The sequence below is a fragment of the Meriones unguiculatus genome, chromosome 10 (genome assembly GCF_030254825.1).
Source record: "Meriones unguiculatus strain TT.TT164.6M chromosome 10, Bangor_MerUng_6.1, whole genome shotgun sequence".
Lineage (NCBI taxonomy): Eukaryota > Metazoa > Chordata > Mammalia > Rodentia > Muridae > Meriones > Meriones unguiculatus.
This window is the reverse complement of record NC_083358.1, coordinates 34925378-34945365: the sequence shown is the minus strand read 5'-3', so window position 1 is coordinate 34945365 and position 19988 is coordinate 34925378. Positions and strand designations below refer to the sequence as shown.

At 45.7% G+C, this 19988-nt stretch overlaps 1 protein-coding gene across 1 annotated transcript in view; it reads left to right on the top strand.

Moving 5' to 3' along the window:
- Slc6a2 (solute carrier family 6 member 2) overlaps nucleotides 1-6195 on the top strand; it is a 38494-nt gene extending 32299 nt beyond the window's left edge. The window contains exons 12-16 of the mRNA XM_021663047.2: nucleotides 634-734; nucleotides 1177-1344; nucleotides 1952-2023; nucleotides 2575-3406; nucleotides 3477-6195. Of these exons, the coding sequence (XP_021518722.1) occupies nucleotides 634-734; nucleotides 1177-1344; nucleotides 1952-2023; nucleotides 2575-2598 (365 nt within the window). The 3' untranslated portion in view covers nucleotides 2599-3406; nucleotides 3477-6195. The remainder of the gene's footprint in view (nucleotides 1-633; nucleotides 735-1176; nucleotides 1345-1951; nucleotides 2024-2574; nucleotides 3407-3476) is intronic.
- The last annotated feature ends 13793 nt before the right edge of the window (nucleotides 6196-19988 follow it).

The following is a 19988-nucleotide window of genomic DNA, read 5'->3' as shown; positions in this document are numbered from 1 at the left end:
GGCTGGATAAACTTGAACTTCAGGTGAAAAATGAACATACAGTTTTAGGTCCATATGAGCCAGATGTTGCTCAGAATCTACTGATACTGACTTTTTTGTCATTATGTGACTGAATTTAAGACTTAAGTAGATACACTGCATTTTATTTGCCAAACCATCACATATGTTATCACTGTTCATTTCCCCTTTATGTGACACTAATGGGTTAATCTTGTTCTTGCTCTTTTTGGAAGAGATCATAGGTTGAGTGCCTAATGATCTCTTTCAGATTCTGGTTGTGGGGTGTCCATATGGGTGCACATAGGTTTTCACAGAAGGACTATGCAGGGGAAAGAGCCAGGCTGGGGTCAAGGCACCTGGTTCCTCAGTCTGGGTCAGCTCCCCCTTCTCCGAGCTCTGGCTTCCCTCTCCTAAGATAATCGGAATGGCACACTAAAAGTGACTCTGTCCCAGACTTTTTCCTCTCCCTTGTTTGCTCGTAGCGAAGCTCCTGCCAGGCCTCCTGCATTCCAAGGTGGCAGTCACCTGCCACCTGACCTGCACTCTGCCAGAACCTCACGTAATGGCGTCAGGGGAGGCCCCAGGCCTTCATCTGTGGGCTCCCCATGACAGGCTTGCTCCCTGTGTTCACAGGTGTGGACAGGTTCAGCAATGACATCCAGCAGATGATGGGCTTTAAGCCAGGCCTGTACTGGAGACTGTGTTGGAAGTTCGTGAGCCCCGCCTTCCTCCTGGTGGGTAGTAGGGTGTGGCTGGGGTATCTGTAGGAGAGTGGTTGAGTCCAGGTTGGGGTGGGGTAGGCATACTTATTTCCTTATTTGGGGGAGGAAGTGTTGGGATGAAAGCCCTAGCCATGCAGGTGGGCCCCTTAGGGGTGGGGGATATTTCACCTTAGAGGGTCTCCAGCCAGGCCCCCAAGGTGCCTGTGCTGGCTCCAAAGTCACTTTCATTCTTTCCTTCCCCCTGTTGTCTTCCCCACCTTGAATCTGTGCTATCACTTGCCTTTTGAATGCCTCTTCTTTTCTTTCTCAATTCCTCCCTCATTTTCTCCTTCTATGATCATCTCATTTTGTTTCTATCCCGGCCGTTCTCTTCTCCCTTCCCTCATCCCTCTCTTTTCTTCATTTCTCCCTGTCTCCACCTTCTCTCCCTGCCACCATCCCTTCCTTCCCCCAGTTTGTGGTGGTGGTCAGCATCATCAACTTCAAGCCGCTCACCTATGATGACTACGTCTACCCTCCCTGGGCCAACTGGGTCGGGTGGGGCATCGCCCTCTCATCTATGATCCTGGTGCCTGCCTATGTCATCTACAAGTTCTTCAGCATAAGGGGCTCCCTTTGGGAGGTAAGCTATGGGACAGCTATTGTGGGATGAGGGAGCAGAGGGAGAGGGATAAAGGTCAGCATACCCACCTCCTCTACCAAGATAACCCACTCCGAGCCTCAGTTTCTACATCTGTAACCTGAGAATAATATTGTGTAGCTTGGAAGAGAAAAACACTTGGGTGCCAAGAAGCTGGACCATGGGAGGTGCTTCCTGCTCACTTCCTGCCAGTGCCTGTGCTGCTTCAGGTGGCCACACAAGAAAGCAAAACTCAGCCACATCTGTCCCCTTTTAATGTAATGTCTCCAGATAGCCCATCTCTCCTTGCCAGGGCCCACTACCATTTTTTTCTAATCATAATAATATGGTCAGCCTAAACCGGGGGTTACTGAAATGATTCCTTTTTATTTTTTTTTTTTACATGTATGAATCACATATACACATATGGAGATACACACACAGCAGGGGTGCCTTTTATCCTGAAGTTAAGGTCAGGACTCTTATTTGGCCGTGTAAACTAGTGGTGGTGGTGGTCTTTCCAAATGTCTTCACTTGGTACAGTGAAGGCCTCACACCTGGGCTGCTCTCCCTGAGTCACTGAGGCTCCCTCCCTTCTCCCTTTTCACAGAGACTGGCCTATGGGATCACACCAGAGAATGAGCACCACCTGGTGGCCCAGAGAGACGTGAGACAGTTCCAGGTAAACGCAGAACTGACCTTGGGTTGTGTGTGGCAGGAGGTGGTGGGCTCAGGTTGTTCTTGGTTGGGTGCCCCAAGCAGGATCACAGTCAGGAAAATCCAGGTGGCATCCAGCTTCACCTTTGAGACTGAGGTCATGGGGGCAGAAGGAGATGAGACTGTGTGTGTCTCCACCAAGCCTCCTCCTGCTGCTGCTCTGTTGTTTCCTAGTCCTGGCATGCCAAGGGCTGGAATGCTCCTAGTTTTCTTCTGCCTGTGAAGTGTCATCAAACTAAGCTGAGCATTTCATACCTCGAAGGCATAGCTGCAGGGCATTAATAACATGCCGAGGGCCCAAGCAGTGAGGGTGGTGCCTGTTGAGCTCCCCCTTCTGTGGTTGTTTCTTAGCATCCAGCACCAATTAGAAAGGGGGTTCTGAGGTCTGTGCCAGGAAGTATGCTGTTTGTTTTGCCTCCCCTTTGCTTCTAGTTGACCCAACCAGTTGGCCCTTGGCCCTCTAAGTTTCTACTGGCCTCGTCCTCACTATGCTGGTCTTGTTATCTTCCATTGCAGTTGCGGCACTGGCTGGCTATCTGAACCTGGCCCTTAGGAGGAGGAACCCATGTGCCAACGTCCAGGTTAAGGGCATCTCATGGCCCCCATGTGGACACCACCTTGGGGTTCCTCTCCTGGAAGATGCCTTTCCCATCCCTCTTGCTTTCCTGGTTACTAATGACTCTGTGACTTTGGTTTTTGTTCACCTTCTGTTTATCTGGCCCGGAGGCAGCAAGTGTGGAGAACTAGTGGACCTTGAGGAAAAGGATGAAAGGAGGCAATGAGACATGCCTCTGGAACTCTGGCTTGTGAGCAATCTCACCGCATTGGGAGCATACCTGAATTTGCCTGTACCTCTGGTCATGGAAGAAATCTTCAGTTCATCAAGGCTGAGAAAAGATTGGCTTTTGGTTAGATATCAAAAGCCCAACCAAAGCCTGATGGGCTCTGTGTGGGAGCCAAAATGTAGTTACCCCTCTCTGTCCATCTAGTCCCCACACTGGGATCTGAGCCTCTGTTTGGGAATGTGGGGGGTATTTGCACCTAAAACGCGGCTGGTAGATGTTTTGGGGGAGGGGTTGAGCAGAAACTCTCTGACTTAGTTTTCTAGTTAATTAGTCAATTAAGATTGGTTTTGGAATTTCTAGAATATTACTTTACTGACTTCTGGTATTTGGATAGTCCCAAACCAGATAGTCTAGGAAGGTGGTGACTGCTAGACGAATCCCGTCTGGTCCTGGGGATTGAAGCAGGGTCTCCCTGAAGCCCATATGTGTGCCCATCATAGAGATCTCTGTCCTGTGGGGCCAGGTGGGGCCAGGTGGGGCCAGGTGGGGCCAGGTGGGGCCAGGTGGGGCCAGGTGGGGCCAGGTGGGGCCAGGTGGGGCCAGGTGGGGCCAGGTGGGGCCAGGTGGGGCCAGGTGGGTGTCAGGCTGCCATGGTTCATTTTGGGCTGCAAACACTTCCCAAGCCTTTCCCTGGGAATCTCAACAGACAGGAATCAGATCTATTGGCCGAGAGCAGCCTGTTTCTTCATTGGCTGGACTTGGCTCTTGGAGGGCACGATGGACTGATGACATCGCAGCACAACCAGCCCCTCATGTCCAGGGAGGATATTCTGACTGGAGGGGGCAGGTAGATAGGGTCAGAAAGTTTCTAGGTCCACTAGTGATGCGAACTTGCAACTAGTGCCCTCCAGTGGTTAGTTTTGGTTCATTGAGGGAAAAGGATGTTTTGGTAAATTGATGGCATCTCCTTGGGATTTACATTTATGGTTAGAGTCACTTATGCCCTTATATGGAATACAAAATCATTAGGCTGCCATTGTGATAGTGTGAATCCCCTTTACAGTTTGTGTGTGTGTGATATGAAAGGGGGGAAAAAAGGACCACAGTACTTACTGGGGCCATGTAGGAAGCTCACGGAGAAACTAGGAGGTCTATGTCCCATGGAGGCTGTAAGAAGAAGCCAGGTGAGGTCATCTGGGAATGGGAGATGATTTACTCTGAGGTCCCCCAAATTTTCCTGCTGAACCGCATCCTTGAGTCATTCCTTAGAGAAAATCTATGGACTTTTGATTCCTCCATGTAAGAAGGCCCGCTCAGCTCAAGGCATCCCTTGTTGGCCACTGTCTTGGAGCACTGGGGAAGGAGAGACTGCTCCTCTCCACTGCAGCCTAGGTACAAGCCAGAGCCCTGTTAGCAAACAGCCTCAACACCTCTCCGGTGTAGTGATTCCTTTCCAGCTGTTGCCTGTGAAATATGTCACTGTTATTATTCAAACAACTCTCAACCACATTGCCTCCCAGCTGCCCGTAGAAAGAAAGGCTGCTTCCTATCTTCTCATTTCCCTGGTGAGAAGATAGAGTCTCAGCTCCCAAGAGATCAGAGCGCACCCTCTATTACTATCCTGTCTTCACAGTACGGAGCACCAGGGCACTCCCTGCTTACTCCACCCAAGGCCGTCACCAAACACAGAGTCCCACGTGAGGGGAAGGAGTGTTTCTTAGCAGAAGAACAGTGATTTGGGAGAAGGGTAGTGTTGCGAATCCCATCCTACTGACTCCCTGAGAGGTACTGTCCACTCCTTTGGCGACAGTTGTCATCTTGTGAACAGTGGGACCTGGGAAATGAGAGTCCACCTGGCTGTCACGAGTGCACGTGCTCAGAAAGCCTGGGTGCCCTTGATCAGCACAGCCCGCCATGTTCTCTTGGCTCTCCGGGTGGCCTCTTTGCCTGCAGACGTTGAACTGACCTGTGGTGCTAGCCGAGTGAACCCCAGACTAAAGCAATGGTGCTGCTTTGAAGTTGGCTCCTGAGACGTGGGCGAGTGGCTCTTGGCTCCAAGCGCAGGTGCTCTAATGCGGGGGAGATACGCTGGGGCCCCCAGAAGGCCCCTGGAGGTCCTCACGAAGGTGCTAGGAGGTCACCTGTCCTCACCTTTCCATCCACACTGGCTGCAGGAAGGTGGTGGTTAGTGCTTTATCGTAAGTAACACTTGCCTTCTCTGTTGTGACATTTCTTTTAATAGTGTGGGTTACCCAGGACCAGCATGTTCCTGAGTACTGTCTATGACACTTGGCACTTTTGATATTTTACCGGATCTTAGAGGATTGTTTTCTCTGAGATGTGAGACGGTTTTTAAAGACCATTACTGTTGCTCAGCCCTAACTGCCAGTCTTCACTCTAGATTCAAGTGAGACAGAAGAGAGAATGATCCTAACCCACCCCAGACATCCTGCTTAACAAAGGTCCCTACACTGCCTTAATTCTCAGAGGGAGTTCCTTCCCAGTGGAGGTAACATCAAGACTGACATGTTCTGACCAAAGAAATCATTTCTACCCCATTAAGCTCACTTCATGTGTTTGTTCATTTCTTTTGAAAACTGGAGAGGGGAAGTGATCAAAACGGGTGTCTGGTATGGTGGGAGCGGCACAGCATTGATGAGTAGTGCTCATTAGGATTGATTAGCAGTTGGAACACAGTCCATTAGCTGTGGCTTGACAGGGGAGCTTTACATCTTTGGGTTGCAGGGAGTTGGGCCTGTAAAAATCAGGGGTTTGATGAAGACACACTCAATTGAAAACATGAACAAAAGCAAAGCACAAGGTCATCCTTGTGTTAAAGTTGCAATGAAGGAAGCATGTTCCATAGGGCAAGAAGCTTCCCAAAGTAACCCCATGACTGGCCATCTATTGGGCTTAGAAATAGAGACTTCTGGCCTGCAGAGCTTTGATATTTTCTTATGTCCAGTAGGTCCTCTTTGTCAGAATTTTTTTTTCCAGTTGATGCCAGAAAGACTTGGTATTTGAGAAGAAGTCCAGGCCTTTCCAGTTGCCATGTGGGTGGCATTAAGAAGACAGGGGGTGTTGCTCTGCCCTGTGTTGGCAAGTCTGGGGACCCGCAGCTCTGCCCATAAGCAGTTCTCCTGGCCTTGGTTGGTGACTGTGAACTTGTGGGGTGCCTTTCCTCGCTCCACTGTCTCTACTTCTGTGTAAATAGGATTGTTTCAATCGCATCTTCTCTGTGTCTATGACTGTTCTCATATCACGAGAATCTCTGCGTCTGCTTTGGATTTATTTTGAAAGTTTTTCTCTTCATGGAAAAAAATGTACAGTATAATAAAAGATATTTCCTGTGCCGTGTATTTGGTTGTGGCGTTTTTCCACGAATGTAAAAGCTTTGAGTTTTATAAATGAAGTGACTTCGTTCCCGATGGGCCACTAACTGGTAAAGAAGAGGTTTTGGCCACAGTAGTCCATTTTCCATACAAATGGCTGCTTCGAGAACCCATGGAAGAGAAAGAAGACAGAGGAGGTTGAGTGTGTGATTTAACCCAAAGACTAGCAATCTCTTCCCCTCCCCTCCCTTCTCCTCTTCCCTTCACTTTCTATATTCCATCTTCCTCTTTTGTCTTTTCTTCCTTCCTTTGCCCTCCTGTCTCTCCTCTCCTCTTCCCTTCCCTGCTCTCTTCTCCTCGTCCTTTCCTCCTCTTCCCTCTTCCCCTTTTTGCCCTTTTTCTTCTGTTCTGCACGTTGTTCTTCTCTGGTACTTGGAATCAAACCCAGGTCCTCCAGCACACTGAGCTCATGCTCCCCTGCTGAGCCATACACCAGTCCTAACACACATTTTTGTTTAAATACAAAGTGGATGCCTTACGACATGTCTGGCGTCTAATTTTGTTTTGTTTGTCATTCCTAGGCCTGGGTTTCAATGGAATCAGAACCTCTGCTGAATTGAACTAGATGCATGCACAATTTAGTGCAGATGTGGATTTTCTGGGCAGAAGGCACTATTTACACTCAGGCTCTTGGAGCTCATGGTTGGCCTTGTTTGGGGGAGGTTGTGAGTTCCATATAGGTATTTCTCTTTTATTGGACATATATTTTTTCTCATATAATATACCCTGATTAGTTTTCCCTTCCTGTATTCTTCGAACTTCCTCCTCCCCTCCCCTCCCATCTGGATCCACCCCCTTTCTGTCTCTATGGGGTAATAATAAAATAAAATAAAATAAAATAAAATAAAATACAAAAAGATAGAACAAAAACTAACACATTGGAAAAGTAAAAAAAACATCAAACAGGAGGAAAAGATCAAGAGAAAAAACAAGAAACAGATACAAAAGCAGAGACCCACTCGTCCTCACATTCATGAATCCCACACCACACACACACCACCACCACCACCACCACCACACACTAAATAAATATTTTAAGTCCAAAATCTTTGCTGAGACTCAAAAGCAACTGCTAACTAAAGAAGAAGAATATTACATAGTTCCAGCGTAAAACAGTGGGACAGGGAGAATATTTCCATCCCCAAAAGACAGAATGAGGCTCATAAAGCAAGGCCAAAATACAGTAGGGGCAAACATTGAATCCTCTGTCCAGTACCCTGCACATGTTTCCAAGATGTGTGTTTTGAGACCCTTAGCATCCCTGTCCCTGTGACTTCACCATCTGGTATTCACATAGCTTCTCTCCTGGCCTGGCTCTGCTGGATGCTTACAGTGTTCTTAGGTCACTTCTGGCCCTGCCAGGAGATGTGCAAAGAGATCCTAAGCCTGGTACACATTACTTTGCATCCTAGACCTTTTGCTGACATGTTAGTGTTATCATTAGGATGTCATGACTCTTCTATAATGCAATTTTGCAAGAACAGTCTCATATGGACAATACCAAGGAGTGCTAATAGTTCAAGCAGCAGCAACAGCAGCAACATTCTGTAGACATAGTTGAGATGTCTTCTGAGTGTCTGGATGGTTGAATGTGGGAAATTGTTTTCTGCATAAGCATGGCACCCCAAAACTTTACTTTTTTTCTTTTCTAAAGCAAGCAGTCTCTCTCTCTCTTTCTTCTCTTTCTCCTCTCCTCCTCCTTCTTTTCGAGATGGTCTCAGCCTAAGCTAGCTCTGATTTCACACACACACATACTTGTTACCCCAGCTTCCCAGATGCCAGGATTACAGGTGTGGGTTGCTCTTCCAAGAAGCAAAGTGTTTCATATGAGTTTTTGCCTCTATGCACTTGGACTCACAATGGGTAGCATCTATCCATTTCATGAGATTCTCCTAAAACATTTTTTCCTCCCCTTCCACCAAGATTTCATTCCTCCTCCTATCCTTTTTCTTTTTTTCTTCTTGTGGACCTTTGAGAAGCTTTGGTATGTAGCTCAAGATGGCTTATAACTTTCGAGACATTAGGCTCAGACTCTCAACTGCTGGGTTTGCAGGAAGGAACTACCACACTTTGATATCTCTGTATGGGAACTAATATCATTAGCGATCATACTTCTTTTGGCCCAACTTTAAACAAGCCTCATCTCTGAACACATTGAAAGCTTTGCAAATCTTTTTGCTCTGCTTCCTCATCTGTAGTCATGCTGCAAATGGGGCCAAAAGCAGCCAGTAATACACATGGCCATTGTGTTGTCTTAAAATTAATTAGATCATCATCTTTCAATTCAGGCTTCCTCAGATTCTCCGGGCATGGAGCAAATATGGACTAGGCCATTTTCAGAATGCAGCATGAGTGGGTTCTAGTTCAGTCCCTGATGGAATCTCATTTCTATCCAAAACTCCACAGTGTTCTGGTCTGGCAGAATCAACCACCATGCTCAGCTTACAGCTTTTCAAGTTTTGTCTAGCTAGATTGTCCAAACTTTTGAGATTCTTTCTACAAACAAGCTCCAAAGACATCTGAACTCAGGCAGAATATCAATTGTCATCATGGCAATGGCCCTGCTTCTGGTATAAATCAGCTCTCCACCACTATGACAGAATACCCAAGAAAAGTAACTCAGAGGAAAAAAGGTCTATTTTGCCATGTTGTAGTTACAGTCAATGGTCATTGTTTTTATGGCAGTGGGAATGCTGACGTGTTATTGGAGTGGGAAGGTGTGATGGGAGGAAGCCTGCTTTGTGTCTCCGAAGCCATGAAGCATGGAGAGATGGGAGAATGTTAGAACAAGACATATGCCTGCCTGCAGTGGTTCACTTTTTCCCACAGGCCTCCAACTCCTAGATCATTGAGTTGAGAGTCACCAATGGTGAATCCATTGGTGAGGTCAGCACTCTTATGTTCTAATTGCCTTTCCGTAGCTCCATTCTCTTGTGACCAAGCCTTCAACAGGCCATCTTTTTTGGGGGACATTCCATACCCAAGCCAGTCCCTGGATCTACACCTTGTCCCATCACTCCACAGCAGGAAACCTTGTCATTGTTGAGCTTCGGGTCTCTTGTCTGTTCTCCAGTATACCTTGTTCTGACTCCTGCAGTTCATTTCAAGGGCACACCAGTTGGATTGTTGGGTTTCATGTGGCTAGAATAATGTCTCTCCACACGTCTCTCTTTAATTCTCCTTTGGATGTTTCCTTTGGTTTGGGTAACCAAATCCTAGTCTTCCTGGATCCTCAGGCACGTGACTGCCTGGGCACGAAGTTAAGATTCAAGGTCTAATTGGTCCTTCCTGCCCTCTAGGACCCTGCTCTCTCACAGGCTCTCCACTACCAGCCCCCGTTAGACTTGGTGGAGAGGGAGACATCCCCTTATGCTACTGCGACCCAAAGTGAAGGAGAAAGAGGCCTGCACCTAGAGACTCTGACAGCACCCAGCTGTGATCTAGGCTGCTATTATCAGCTACCAGCTTTGCAGGTCCAGGCCTGGGAGAAGGGGTGCAGGGCCAGAGCAAAAGGACATGACGGTAAGTAAAGGCAGGAAACCCACTAAGGCCATCCCTGCCCCCAGAAAAGGTCCCATTGATACCATGGCCTGGACATAGCAGGAGCACAGATATATGGAGTTGTTAGCAGAGGCCAGCTAGCTGCTAGATGAAGAACATTCTTTGCATGCCTGCAGCTCCAGGCTGAGCCAGCGGCATCATTTCCTGCCTGGACTTCCCCTGGGTGATGGACTGCAAGTTGTGAGATGTAAAACCATTTCCACCCAAGTTGCTTTTGGTCACGGTATTTTGCCACAGAAATAGAAAAGCAACTGAGACACTGGCCTTGGTCAGCCCAGCAACAATTCACCTGCTTTCTGCCCACCCTGAGTTTGTTCCTAGGACCCCGATGAGTTTCTCATACTGCAGCATACATGGCTTTCCTTGTATTTGCCACTGGATTCAGCCCATCTCTACAGCCACTCAATAGTCCAAACCACTGTCCCTAGGGAGGACACTTTAGGCATGCCCAGTCAGGATCTGCAGCTTTGGCATAGCAAGTGAGCTGCAGAGTCAGATCAAGGCATATTAAGGAGCCAACAAGAGCCCCACAACATCACAACAACAGTTATACAGCCCTGATTCTCAAGTTTTGGAACTGGAAGGAGAGCATGATGCAAGGTGCCCGACTCCATTTCAAGCCATTTTAAGAGGAGCTCAGGTCCCAGTCACACAGGCTCCAAGGAGGTCAGCCGGCTCAGGGCCATCAGCACCTTGGACAAGGCTAATGGAGTGGCGTGACAAACAGGTGACGTATGGGTAATGGGTATTGTTCTATTTTACAAATATCAACTCATTGAATCTTCCTCAGAGCTTCAGGACAAGGAGAGGGAAGAGGGGGAGGGGAGAAAAGAGAGGGATCTGGCTCGGTATTAGTTTTCCAATGTGCAAAAGAAGAAAATAAGTTACAAGTTGTTGCTACAAGGGAGGAACAGTCCTGCTAGGCCACAGAGAAGGACTTTGTAGCCAGTTCTGAAGATACCTGATAAAACAGGATCAGATGAAAGGGGAGGAGGTCCCCCCCTATCAGTGGACTTGGAAAGGGGCAGGGAGGAGATGAGGGAGGGGGAGGGCTTGGGAGGGAATGAGGGAGGAGATACAACTGGGATACAGAGTTAACAAAATGTAACTAAAAATAAAAAAATAAAAGAAAAAAAGAATTTTTATGTCTATATAAAAGATGCTCTAATGTTAAAAACAAAAACAAAAATAAGTTGTTGTCACTGGGATTTGAACCCAGGAGACACAGCCCCATTATGTGCCCTTAAGCTTTCTGATAGGCTGCATTTCCTGACACCAGCCAGGAGGTAGACATGAGCTCTCATCCAGTTACAACACAATCTTCAATTACAAATACATTGTGTATGCATATGTAAACAAATAAATATGTAAGCATGTTTATTTGCACATATGTGTTGTTCACATGTTTATACAATTTGTATTCTTGTATATATATGCACTTGCATGAATGTTTTAAAAATCATTTTAAAGATTTATTTATTTGTTATTTACACACACTGCCTGCATTATTACATACTCTGCCTGCATATAGCCTGCACGCCAGAAGATGGCACCAGATCCCAGTAGAGATGGTTGGGAGCCATTAAGCGGTTGCTGGGAATTGAACTCAGGACCTCTGGAAGACTCTTAACCTCTGAGCCATCTCTCCAGCCAGCATGCATGTTTTAATAAAACATGTTAAACATATGTATTTTAAGTGTCTACAGTGTATTACAAAGCAAACAGTTCATGTTAAACCATATAGTTAGAGAGATCAGCTTGAACCAAGGTCTCCAACCTCACAGGAGAAAATGATTGATAGTTCTCTCTAATCTACCACAATTATGTCTTCTGTGGGTCATTATTCAGATGGAGATTCTGTCAGGATTCAAAACCAGAAAACAAGACACACACACACACACACACACGTACATTCTTAAATATAGTATGCACACATACATACTGGTACATCAAATGTCTGTGTATAATAGAAATGTAGCTATAATAACTCAAGAAAAGGAATTTCCCCAAGCTCTTGTAACACACAGACAGTGGGTCAGGGTGATGGTTAGTGTCAACGTGAGAGGGTCTCACAAAACTTAGGGGACAAGCCTCTAGGTGCATCTGTGAAGGATCTTGTCACTTCTAGGCATGCCTAGGGGGGATTAACTTGCCTAGGTTAATTGGTGTGGGAAGACTCAGCTGTTTTTCAATCGGTCAATTTTTTTGACAGTTTCTTATCTGTCCGCAATTCATTGTGATCAAGTTCCCCTCCGGCACGATCTTCTCTCCTCCCTCCTCCATGGCTGACGCCCCACTTCTTGCCAGTTTATCGGCTCCACTCTTAGGCACAGCTGGTTACAGCTGTGGCGTGCTCCTGAAGACAGCAAGCGTGTCCTGTGCGGACAGCGGTTTCTAGAACTCTTCCCTCTCTGCTAAGTCTCCTGGGCCTCAGGGTGGGTGAAATAATGTCCCAGCTAGAGCTGAGCACTCAACAGCCCCTTAGTACTGAGGCTCTGATTTGCATATGTAGATAATGAAGCACCCTTGGTAAAAGGACTGAAGGGCCTCGGAAAAGGACCATTATGTCCACTTTACCCTTTGAGGTCAATTACCCCTGAGCTCTTGTGAAGGGCCTCAGGACTCAGGCCTTGCAGGTAAGGATGAGACATACCAGAGGTGCCCTTACCCTTCTGACCTGTTGAGTTGGCTGTGTCTGCCAATCAAAGAATTTCTGTTCCCTCTAGTGCATCTTGGCTATTAACGGAGATGGTTAAAATATCGTACAGTCACTAGGTGGCGCCAAACACACTCCCGAGCTAAGCAGCCGCTGAAGGACGTCTAGAGGAGCCCACTCCAACCACAGTTCCCTAGAACGTGATGGAAAACTACTTAAAATGCGGGCTGGAGTGCAGGTCCCGGCAGCCTGGGCTGTGTCCCTGCCGCCGTATCCTGCTGTCTCTGTATAAAACCAAAGTGAAGGCTCCTTGCCACGGTCTCTCAGATGTGGCACAAATAGGGGCACGCACAGAAAAGAATGCTCCAGGCAGCATTCTAGGGGCATCATGGAACCTGTCCACACCAAACTCTAGGCCTCCGTCGTCTCTGCAGCTATCAGTAACAAACCAGATTCGTGGAACTTACTCCGTGAGCTTCTTGTCTCCCTGGACTGGGGCAAGCTGGCGTCAGTGCAGCACAAAGCTTGAGTAACACCCTGAACTTGATGCTGGCATCTGGCACGGAGGCAGCCTTCCTGAGACCGCTTTCCATACCTGGGATCTGCTGTCTCCTGGCCGATCGTGTCAGGACTGAACTGAATCGTAGGTCACTCAAGATTGTTGGAGAATTGCTGCGTGGGGAAAGCCACACATCTGGTGTTTGGCTGCAAGTATGGACACAGAGAGGAAAACCAGTCGATTTTTCCTCATTCAGGATCAACCCAGGCAAACACCTCTGTAGAAAAATGCTGATCTTTCTTTAGAATTTACAGAACTCTTCCAAGGTACCCAAAAGTGGATTTGTTCTGTCTTGGGGCCTGGCAATTGCTAGGCCACTGAGATATGAGAAGTTCTTATCCATCTGGCCCTTAAGACTTGTAGACGCCAAAGAAGTGAGAATGCATCTTAAAGCTAAGGGAGCCCTGGCCCCAGGATCCTTCCCAGGACGCTATCTGCTAACCGGCCACCAGAGGGCAGCAGAGCGCTGTCAGTTGAACGGGAGCCTTGGATTTCCGCCGGGGCAAGAGTTTTTCTAAGAGCAGGTCACTTTCTAGAGATAAGAGAAGAGAAAGTTCTCTGTCTCGTGAGAGAAATCACAAGCCGTCTCCATCATTCTCTAGGTCTCGTAGCCTGTCTCGGTCAAATGAAAGGAAATAGAAGACCAGGATTGAATTTGATTTGAACTTTAGTTTTTCATAGACTGAAATAAACCTAGATCCTGCCCAGTTAAAGTGTGATGTGCTAATGATATAGAAACAACTGGCAGAAATTGAACATTCTTTGTTTGGAAATGTAAAACTAAGATACCAGTGTCCTATCAGTTTAATGGTACATTGTAGAGTTAAACTTTGAGTTACTGTGCAAGAAAAAAAAAAAAAAAAAAAAAAAAAAAAAAAAAGATTGCTTTGCTCTCAGAGACTCAAGCTGTGGATGGAAGCTCTAGATTCATATCCAAGCTCTGTCCCCCAGGGCCGGCTCTGTGATTTTGAGGCCTCTGTAGTCACAGAGCTGTGCTTTGGGAAACCTCCACTGTTGTTTTAATGCCGGGTAGTTGACATGGTAAAATGCATGAATTTAAAGATAATTATGATAATGACAATGATGATTATGTTTCAACTTTATTATTTTGCTGATCCTGCACTTACTAGTAAAGTTTCCCTGGGCTGTATGTTGCTTTTGATGGGAGGTGAGTAACTACTCATTTCTCAGCTTTGCTCTGAGAATTAATGTGAATTTGAACGAATGTGAACTTTATTTTAGCATATTAAAAATACTAATATTTACTTTCTGTTATTATTAGAGGGTCCAAATGAATAACAAGAGACCATCAGAGGGTCTATTGGGTTGAGTATCTCCAGTCAACCCATCTAGTCCCATAGCTAAGTACTTGCTAAGGGCTGATGACGGTTACGACCACCAGGACCTACAAACATAGCCCCATCCATCCCTGCATTTCTGCCTCACAGTATCTTCCATCCTTCCCTCTGCAGATCAGCCTAACCAACCTACCCATCCCCCGGCTCCAAACACTGTTAGAAGATTAAGGAGAAATGGACACACTGCCGTTTGTCACCAAGGAGCAGTAAAAGGGAGCTCAGGTTATGACTAGGTTGGGTCCCGTTCAACTCGCTTGCATCATGCTATACACAATGAGTGATGTAAGAAGGCAAAGCCGAGGAGAGGGACGGAGGCTTTGTTTCCGGTACCCAGAGCTGCGGTGTCTGTGAGTGTGTAGTATCCACAAGCTTCGTGCAGGTAGGGTGCTGCGAAAATCATCATATTCTTCACTGTAGGATCTTTCCCTGGTCCTCCTGCTTGAAAGAGCTGTGCTGAGTTCTAGACCCTGTTGAGAGTGAAAAAGAAACAACAGCAAACAAATTCCAGCACTTATTTTTCCTTTAGGTCCGCAGCTAGGGAATCTAACTATGAATAGGTCTGTGGCCATGGATGAGTAGATAAAGTATTTGCTGCTCAGTCGTGATTCCCTGACTTCAGATCTCCACCACCAACATCAAAGCCAAGTGTGGTGACACTTGTTTTTTAATTTAATTTTATTTATATATTTATTACAATTTATTCACTTTGTATCCCTGCTGCAGCCCTCTCCCTCATCTCCTCCCAATCCCACCCACACTCCCTCTTCTCCTCCTCTGCCCTTTCCCAAGTCCCCTGATAGGGGAGGACCTCCTCCCCTTCCATCTGACCCTGCAGAGGAAGATGATGCAGCCAGCCTCAAGGAGACGCGATAAACGACACTTGTTTCTAACTGCCATTCCTGGGTGACAGGCACGCCCTTGGAGCTTGATGACCAGACAGTGTAGGCAAAATGGTGGGATCTAGGTTCCGTGAGAGAGTTGGATTAAAAAATAAGGTAGAGGAAGACAGAGGAAGACACCAACCACCTTCTTCCATGAACACCTGCAGAAGCATTTTACAGGGCTGCAGAAAAGCCACCTGTGAGCGAGGACTAGAGGGTGGTATATAAATACCCCCCTTCTGAGCTCCTCTGGAGGAGTAACACTGGCTTTGTTTTGTGTTATTTCCTGTTGGTCCCCAGTGGAAATGATTCGGTTCCCACTAAGAAGCCTCTTCCCACAGTTGCACGAGCTGACTTCCAGCATGGTCTCTTCCCCACTCCTTTTCCAGTGCTCCTGTAACTACCATCCCATTCACCTCAATATGACTGCAGTCGGGACTTACTCTCGGGGGAACCAAGCCCCCAAATATTAAGCTGGGCCTCTGAGATTCTAATAGCTGTTGTGGATGCATCAGATTGTAGTATCTTCTTGGTTAGTTTTCCTGTTAATATTCTATATGCCTTCCCTTTCCTTTGTAACACTGATTCATGGAATATTAATATAACCACCCAATTTGCCTCTTGAGTATCTGGGTTGCATAGTGTATCTTTCTTCTACTTTAAATACAAATATAAATGTATAAATGTGTGTGTTTCTATTTACACTATACCGAGTTTTCTTACATACACTGTTGAGGTGCAGGGCAGGCCTGTCAATCAGCTCCAAGAAGGTCTGCAAGAAAAGGCTGAGGACTTTTGTTGCAGAGGGTGGGACCATGGTGAGCTTATGAGGCTCGGTTCTCACCTGGCACCAAGTCAGGAAGTGCCCGGGCTTTCTAATCTGCTTCTCTAGATAAGGAGCCACAGTGGAAGGCGACAGGTGAGGCTTAAAAGCCACCAGCAGCCAGAAGTCAGAAAAATGGAGCCATATTCCGCATCCTACAGCATGGCACTGGGTCTTGCTTTCTAAATCTAGTCTCGCAAATCTCTTGATTAATATGCTCAAGCGTGTTAATTCCATGTAATTACTGGTATGGCTGGATTAAGATCTGTCAGCACTCCTTTTCTGCTTGTTGATGCTCTGTTTTTCCCGATTGTGAGGTTTTGATTCATTTTCTCTCCACTCTCGGATTTTTCTTCATCGCTCTTTAAGTAGACTTTAGTGATAATTATGGGCATACACAGTATGTCTCTTGTATTTTAAACACATTGTACTTTCAAATAATGCCATACTGTTAGCAGTCAAGGGAAAAAGACTTGATTCTTCCTGGGAATCTTTCCTTAGTATTTCTTATTGCACAGGCCTGACAATTAGTACTCTCACTAGTTTTTCAGCTGTCTTCAAAATTTTTTTTATGATGTTAGAATTTCAAGTTGAGGACCCCTATCCCTCCTATGAGTCTTGGTTTTCATATATGCCAGCTAAGCACCTTACCACTGAGTTATAGCCCCAACACTTTTATTTTCATTTGTTTGTTTGTTTGTCTGTTTCTTTATTTTGAGACAAGTGGCCCAGGCTTGCCTCGAACTACTGCCTCAGCCTCCCATGTAGTTGTTACTACAGACTTGTGGCACTGGGCCTCGTGAAACCTTTTCCTTTCAGCTCTATAAAGTAGGTGAGTTACTATTTTGCGAGTTGCCTAGTGTCAACTTAAAAACACAACTCTCACCTCAAAGGGGGATAAGTAAAAGATTCAGTTATTCTAAACTCTATGTTCCAACCTGGTAACAATTTGATGAAGCTTTTTTAGTATCAGAATAAAGAAAGCCACAATCAAGGCATTTTATTTTTATTTTTATTTTTTTAATTTTTCAACATATTTCAATCCCATTTTCCTTCCCTCCTGAGTCCTCCCATTACCTCTCAATTTCCTACCTCTGCCTTTTCATGTTTTCTCTTCTTTCTGGGAAAATGTCAAACAAAACCAAACTAAATAGAACAAAAAGATCAAGGAAACAAAACCCAAATCAAAAACACAATACAAAAAAAAAACCCAACCCCCCCAAACCAAAAACCAAACAAAAACAAACAAAATCTCAAACAACAACAAAAAACCCCAAACCATCACCACCACTGCAACAAAAACACACCAAAAAAAAAAAAAAAAAAAACAACAACAACAACAACAAAAAAAAAAAAACCACAAAACAAAACAAAAAAAAACATGGATCCCATGTTGTGCTGGTCAACTACTCCTGAGCATGAGGCCTGCCCTGGACTATGGCATAGTAACACGCCATTGAGGAAAAGTAACTTTTTCTTCACCCAGTTGTTGTCAACTAACTTCAAATAGCTTCTTGGCTAGTAGTGGGACTTTGTACCCATTTCCCCCTCTCTGTGCTGGGATTTTGTCTGGCTTGAAGTTGTGTGGGCTTTGTGCATGCTGCCACAGTTTCTGTGAGTTCTTATGTCAAGACAGTTTAAAAACAGACCAGTGGAAACAGCAGTAAGTTACAGCATTATGGGAAGATCTCAGCTATCGGCCTCAGATACAGCTGGTAGACACTAGGGTTCTATTGCTGTATTCTAACAAATTTACCCAGTGGCCACAAAAGACGTTGATCCACAAACAGAGGCTAATCAATAAATCAAAGGAGTCTAAAGATTGGCCTAAGATAACGTGGCTCTGGACTTGTAACATTCCAACCTCCCCACATCACTGAAGTTATAGTCAGTTAATCAGCGTTGTAGGAGGTTCACTGTAAGTTGTGGTTCTCTCTAGGGACTTTTACTCACAGTAGTTTCCAGTAAGAAATCTGCCTTAAGTGTCCTCCATGATATATATCAAGAAGGACTTTTTGAAAAAGATTCTTTTCACTTAGGAACTAATGCCAAAAACTGACAAATGGGACGTCGTAAAGCTAAAAGGTGTTTGTATAGCAAAGAATAATCTGGTGAAAAGGAAGTGAACAGAGCAAGCAAGACTCTTTGACAACTACACATCCTGTAGATGACTGACTAATACCTAATACCTAGAATATACAAAGAACTCAAAATAACAAAGAATTAAGAAAGCATACTATTTTTTTTTAAAGGGCCATAATCTGAACAATGAACATTGTCAGTTGAAAGCAACTGACAATGGATACCAATGAGTAGGTGGGGAAGTAGGAGTCACTGCTTGTGGGTGAATGCAGATTGGGACAGCCACTGCGGAAGTCAATGTGGAGACTTCTCAAAAAGCTAAACTAGGTCTACCTAATGACATAGCTATAGTTATCCCAGTCCTTGGCATGTATCTGAAGGACCAGAGATGGTTAATAGCCTAGGTGACCTTTGAGCTATCTGTATGGCTAAGGGCTCCCCAGGCTTCCCCAGACAGGGCCAGGGGTGGTTAATAGTCAGGCAACCTCTGTGCTATCTGTATGACTGAGACCACACCGGATCCTCCTCTAGGCCCTTAAGATAACACGTGTAGCCTATCTACAGAAACCGTCTCTATGAAAGAAGTGACGTGTACTTTGGGAAGAGTTTCCATGTAATTATGCCTCTTTGTGCATGCAGGGTTGTGTTACACCTGGAAACTTTGCCCCGAATTGTGCTGTACTTGAACATGCTTAAAATAATCGGCCCAGGGTCAGACTCTAGAAGTTTGAACCAACACTAGCTACTAAGTCGTGTTGAAGTGGATTTCCTTCTTGCTGCAGATTGTTATTCTGCAGGCCCTGATTTGCAGAGACCACCCCATCCCCATCCCCCACCCCTTGGCACAGCTGACTGTCTGTATGCGTGTGGACTCAATTCGTATTGTCTTGGGTATCTTAAATACATGGCAATTCATACTTTCTAGCATTATCCCATGCTCCGCATGTTCCAGTATGCTTGTGTGAGGGCTAGTTTCTGAAGGGTTTTCTTAATGCATTGTTTCACCTTCAACCTCAGGCTGCCCTGCACATCTGCCTTTTGCAGCGTCTGCTCACTTAGGGGTAGCATCAGTTTTTATTGTCTGGTTCAACTTCAACCTTAGTAGGGCCTCGGGGATGGGACCCTCTCAGGGATCATTGAAATCTCTCTAATGACCTTGACCTAGGACAGTTTCCTATTTTACCCTGAGAGTAATAGAGTTAGTGTGCTTCTCTCTATGAGCTGGTTTTTCTTCCTTAAGGGGTCTTCCTCACTAGGACACCACGGGCTGAGTGCTGGTACCTAACCCTACCCTAGTGAATTTTGAGTCTCTATACATATTCTTCTATATTGTATATTTACACATAACAGTCTGAATTCTGGTAAAATAAGCTTTTAAGAAGAAAACACCACTTTCCTGGAAGTGCCCACCCCAGAGGAGGCAGGAGTGAGGGGAAGTGGGCAGAGAGATATAAGCCCTGTGTCTGCTGGGATTGGGACCATTGGTGTTCAGCTCAGCTCATGCTTTTCCTAAAGAGTATGTTTTTGTTTCTCTGTTTGTTGTAAGTAAACTCGTGACCACTTGATTTACTCCTGTGTCATATCTGAATTATTATTATTATTATTATTATTATTACTATTATTATTATTGGAAACACAAGAAAAGAGATGGCTGCTGGGATCAAGACAAGAGGACCTTCCCATAGCATTTACATGTACATTGTCATTCTGGAATGCCCCAGCCTCCCACCTTCCATGTTCCATTGTTCAGTGTTGGATATGTCCAAAGTACCCATTCATACCTCCAAGCATGCTGGGATTCAGCACGTATACAGACCAAGACCTATAATCTCT